This window comes from Hibiscus syriacus, unplaced genomic scaffold (assembly GCF_006381635.1).
Source record: "Hibiscus syriacus cultivar Baekdansim isolate YM2019G1 unplaced genomic scaffold, ASM638163v2 tig00109957_pilon, whole genome shotgun sequence".
Lineage (NCBI taxonomy): Eukaryota > Viridiplantae > Streptophyta > Magnoliopsida > Malvales > Malvaceae > Hibiscus > Hibiscus syriacus.
Window position 1 is genome coordinate 1,010,795 of NW_024062539.1, and position 5,287 is coordinate 1,016,081.

The 5,287-nt window shown below is 37.5% G+C and overlaps 1 protein-coding gene across 1 annotated transcript; it reads left to right on the plus strand.

Annotated features, from left to right (window-relative positions):
• Positions 1–828: 828 nt before the first annotated feature.
• LOC120211020 (WD repeat-containing protein 44-like) lies at positions 829–5,012 on the plus strand. The gene is made up of 7 exons (XM_039209647.1): positions 829–2,502; positions 2,638–2,728; positions 2,800–2,957; positions 3,137–3,188; positions 3,283–3,356; positions 3,428–3,521; positions 4,315–5,012. The coding sequence occupies exons 1-7, from the start codon at positions 829–831 to the stop codon at positions 5,010–5,012; spliced, it is 2,841 nt and encodes a 946-aa protein (XP_039065578.1).
• Positions 5,013–5,287: the final 275 nt, after the last annotated feature.

Genomic DNA, 5,287 nt, shown 5'->3' on the forward strand with positions numbered 1-5,287 from the left:
TTATGATTAATTTTTATAATTAATTTGATGTGATTATAAAATAATATATGTTTAAAATATTCTTAATCATTCGATAATAAAAGTCTTAAACACTCTTATAAATATTGTGTTCAAATACCAAACTTCTAAAAAAAATCTTGATCCATACACAAATAATGCAAGCTATAAAATATATGTGGCGAATTCATGGAATGAAAACATTCCTTTTTATTGTTTGTGGTGATTATAAAGTAATATATATTTGAAATTTTTTTAATCATTTGACAATAAATGTTTAAATACATTTATAAACATTGTGTTCGAATTCAAAATTTTAAGAATAATAATAATTCTTTTAATCATGATAATATATATATATATATATATATATATATATATATATATAATGTAATTTTTTTTTAGTTTTTTACACATATTTAAGAACGTTGTATGAGTGAAAATAGATGATTCAGATTGACTATTTGTTTTTTTTCCAAGTAAATATATTCAAATATCCTACTGTTAATTTGTGTCATCTATTTTCACTCATCTAACAATCTTAAATATGTGTAAAACTAAAAAAAAAATTAGATTGTGTAAGTTGGGTATTGCTCATATATAATATAAAAACTACACGACCCTATTTGACCGTTTCTCGTGTTTCATCTCCTTAACTTCCCTTATTTTTCTCTCTTCCATCCTTCCTCTCTCCTTCCCGATTTCATTCCAAAAAAAAAAAATTGTTGAAACAAATCGGAAGTTTGAACGTCAAAGGTGGTAACCTTTGGGTTTATGTTTTGTATCAAATGACCCAAGATGGACACACGAAGATTGCAGCGAAGAAAAACCATGACCTTGAGTTGGGATGGCCTTGGTGATGACGACGACGAGTTCTTTGAACCTTGTAATAGAATATCCTGCGCCGTACCTCAAGACTCGGCTCTCTCCGGCGTCGAAGAAGATTTCGATGACTGCCGCGTTTCTTTCTCTACCGCTGCGCCCTTCCATACGGTGCAGTTTCAGGCGGTCCCAACAGCGGAGACGGCAAGGGCGGGCTTCTGTTCCGCCACCAGTCCTGTCTGTACCACGCAGCCTCAAGCGTTCACGAATACGAAAACGGCGAGGGTGACCTTCTCTCCCGATGCTCCCACCGCCCATACAACGCAGTCTCAAGCATTATCGACGGCTGAAACGAAGAGGGCGACGGCGACGGTGAAACCAATGGCGCCTGATTACAATGTCTGGATGGCTTCTCCAGAAGAGTCCATTACGAAACGTCGACAACGTCTTTTTCAAGGCATGGGTTTATCTCCCGACAAAGAGCTCCTGAGTTTTAAACACATCCCTTCCATTAAGGCCGTTAACGGGGAGATTCCGTCGCCACACGAAGTTAAAATGGCCGTCCCAAGCGAGGAACAGCAACGAAACGATCATGTGCATCACAAAGATGATACGTCTAACTCTTCGCCTCCAACTCTGCCCCGAGGATCAAGGTCCGAAGGCGAAATCGATTCATTTTCAACCGAGAACAAACGAAGAGAACAATTCATCGATTCAATATCAAAGCAACGTTTGACGAAAACATCGTCTTTAGAATCAACCCTACAAGCGGAAAAATCGTACCCCAACAACAATGAATCCGCCATTAAAGCTTCCACTCAAGATTCAGAGATCAATTGCGCGCCGAAGCAAAACGATGGAACAAGATCGGGTAGTTTCGAAGCTTTTTTCCTGATTAAGAATCTGGACACGGGGAAGGAGTTCATCGTCAACGAGTACGACCAAGACGGGATGTGGAACAAGTTGAGCGATATCCAAACCGGGAAGCAGTTAACAATCGACGAATTCGAGAAATCCGTCGGGTATTCGCCGGTGGTGAAGGAGTTAATGAGCCGAGAAAACGTTAACCCCACGATGACGAACGATACCGGACCCGATCGGAAACTCAATTGGTATCTTTCTAAGAGCTTGAAGGAGAGCAAGAAGAGAGGCGCCGCCGTGTTGAAAAGCATAAAAGAGGTGGCCACCAGTGCAATGGCGTTGAGAAGTGAGAAAGAAAAGGAAGCCAATTTGTTTCCCATGGATCAAAAGAACGCCAAGAATGCCAATGGGACGAACCAATGGGTGAAAGTTCGACAAACTGGGAAATCTTATAAAGAACTGAGTGCTTTGTACATATGCCAAGAGATTCAAGCGCACGAGGGATCCATCTGGACCCTGAAGTTCAGTACGGACGCAAGGTTTTTAGCCAGCGCCGGCGAGGATACGACCATCCATGTGTGGGAAGTTCAGGAATGTGACGTGACGCCGATGAATGAAGGGTGTTCGACCCATGGTGGGAATTCAACCCCACTTCATTCATCATCGCTCACTAAAAAATGTTCATCCACTAGTAAAGAAGCCAATCAAATTCCTAGCTACGTTCATGTACCCGAAACTGTCTTCTCCCTGTCGGATAGACCAATCTGTTCTTTCAAAGGCCATTTGGACGACGTTTTGGACTTGTCTTGGTCTACATCTCAGGTTTGATTCTCACCATTCTCCATGTGTTTTCATTCCGCTCAAGGAAGGAACGAGGGGGAGTTGAGAAGTTCCTACGTCTTGACATAATATGTGCGTCAGTCCCTAACTTCTAACACGACTCTAATAAACTCGCAGCAATTGCTTTCATCTTCAATGGACAAAACCGTAAGGCTATGGGACTTGGAAACCAAGAGTTGTTTAAAGCTTTTCGCCCACAATGATTATGGTGAGATACTATTTTCATTTCAGCTTCAACTGAAGCTCATTTTGACACAGTCATGGCATTTGTTTTGGCAGTAACTTGTATACATTTCAATCCCATTGATGATGATTATTTCATAAGTGGGTCACTTGATACAAAAGTTAGGATTTGGAACATACCAGACAGACAAGTCGTTGATTGGACTGATCTAAATGAATTGGTTACTGCTGCATGCTACACTCCTGATGGCCAGGTCCTCCTGTCTATCTTCTTCACGATATATATATATATTAATAATTTGATGTGATTACAAGATAATATATGCTCAGAATATTTTTTAATCATTAATAATGTACAAACTTTAAACTCAAACTGGTATCCTTTTTAAATGTATAAAATTTCTGAAGTGTAAATATATTCTGATTATTGAAGGGTGCCATGATCGGTACACATAAAGGCAGTTGTCGACTATACAGTACTGAGGGTATGGTGTGCTCTGTTTTTTATTTATTTATTTAAAGTTGATAGTTTTGGATTCAAATTTATTTTCTCACCATTAAATCAATTGATGGTTCTAGACTGCAGATTAATTCAGTTAGATCAGATCACTATTTCAAACAAGGTCAATCTTAAAAAAATCACTGGTTTCCAGGTATGTCTACTACTACTTGCATTCACAGGTAAAAATTCGGAGTTGAATCAACTGACTTTGATCCTCAACAGTTTAGCCCCCTTAATTCATCTCGATTGCTCGTTACTTGTGCCGATTCCCGAATTCGAGCTTTGGATGGTCAAGAAGTTTTCTACAAATTTAAAGGTAACCCTCAGTACTGTATATATAGAGTATATTGTCTTTGAACTAGATTATTCCATAAAGAAATGAGATTATTGGAAAATATTTATTCAAAAAATAAATAAACTATGTATTTAGTCACCCATATGTTTTTATTGTTTTGTTTTGGTCATTTAGTTATTTTTTCCAAAATCATATCTAACATTATGTTTTGGTTATATTTTAGTCATCTGTCATTAGAAATTAACAATGATGATTACGTATCACCATAAGATAATGTCATGTCACCGTTGAAAATTTAAAAAAAAATTCACGTCAATAAGTTCTATTTATTTTAAGGTAAATTATGCGTTTAGTACCTAAACTATTAGTTTTGGTCTGTTTTAGTACATAAACTTTTATTTTTTTTAAAACCATGCCTGAAGTTTAGTTTTTATTTCATTTTAGTACCCTTGTTTAAAATTTAACATTAAATTTTGATTTTTTTTAAGTTTAAGTACAAAAACTGACCAAAATTGATAATCTAGATACTAAACATGTAAAGTTTTTAACAGTGGGGCACTAAATGAAAAAAAAAACTAAAAATTAGACATGAACTTTAAAAAAAAGTAAAAACTATATTAAAATGACCGAAATTGATAGTTTAGATACTAGACATGTTGTTTACCCTTATTTTTAACAATATATGACAAACGGAATTAAAATGTTATATTATGTATGATTTAAAAAATTGATGATCAAAACAAAACTACGAGAATAGATGTATAATAAGTAGTTTATAAAAACTTGAAGGTAATTCATTGCATACGATGGCCAGGGCTTAAGAATACAAACAGTCAAATTTCAGCTTCGTTTACCTCATATGGAAACTACGTGATCAGTGCAAGCGAAGATTCTCAGGTATTTGTATGGAGATGCGAGGAGCCTAAACACACGGCCATCGGAAAAAGAGCAGTCGTCACCGCGCGCGGCCACGAATGCTTCCCATGCAAAGATGTTTCCGTCGCGATAGCATGGCCAGGCACTTTCAAAACCGAGCCTGAGATATCACATTCGAAACGACGCTCCAAATCGTCGACTCGTGAAGACAAAAACAACAAAAAAAGCTTGCCGTTGCCTCCGCTTCCGAAGAAGAACGTTAACAATAATGGTAGAATTATGACGCTCTCCGATGAAGATAGCGAGATTGGCGATTCACCAGTGGTGTCGAGGTGTTCCAACGCTTCTGGCCCTAGCGACTTGAACGCTTCTGTTTCGAGCCGGAGTGCGTCGTCAATAAGATATGGCGACTCAATGTCAATGCCGAGGTCTTCCAGTCGGAGGTCAGACTCGTTAAGATATGGTGATTCGCCATCGATATCTCCTTCTACCGGATCATCTTGGTCTTGGATCAACGCCGGTGGCCATGGGAAGAAAGCGGCGGCTTGGGGACTCGTAATTGTGACCGCCAGTTTGGGTGGCAAAATCAGGATTTACCAAAATTTCGGGTTACCACGTAGAGTTAGCCGGATCTGAAATTGTAGGATCATCTTACATCAAAGTATCGAAAAATAATTTGATTTTTTACATAGAACTTTTACGTGACATGAAACTCAGCATCACCACGTGCAATGGAATTAAATTGCAAAAGTGGGTTTTTTTCTTTTCTTCTAAAAAAATTTAGTCACAGTTACTTATAATTTATTTCGATGTAAGACTTATTTTTATTTTTAAAGATTCCAATAGTATTCATAATTGATTATGCACATAGTTTTAGAAGATATATTTGATTAGGGGAAATGAAAAAATTA

What these genes read in the sequence shown, in the direction of transcription:
- LOC120211020 (XM_039209647.1), top strand. Translation starts at nt 829, where the DNA reads ATGACCTTGAGTTGGGATGGCCTTGGTGATGACGACGACGAGTTCTTT. An exon ending in TGTCTTGGTCTACATCTCAG is followed by an intron (nt 2,503 to 2,637) that starts GTTTGATTCTCA and finishes ATAAACTCGCAG; the next exon opens with CAATTGCTTTCATCTTCAAT. An exon ending in TTTCGCCCACAATGATTATG is followed by an intron (nt 2,729 to 2,799) that starts GTGAGATACTAT and finishes TTGTTTTGGCAG; the next exon opens with TAACTTGTATACATTTCAAT.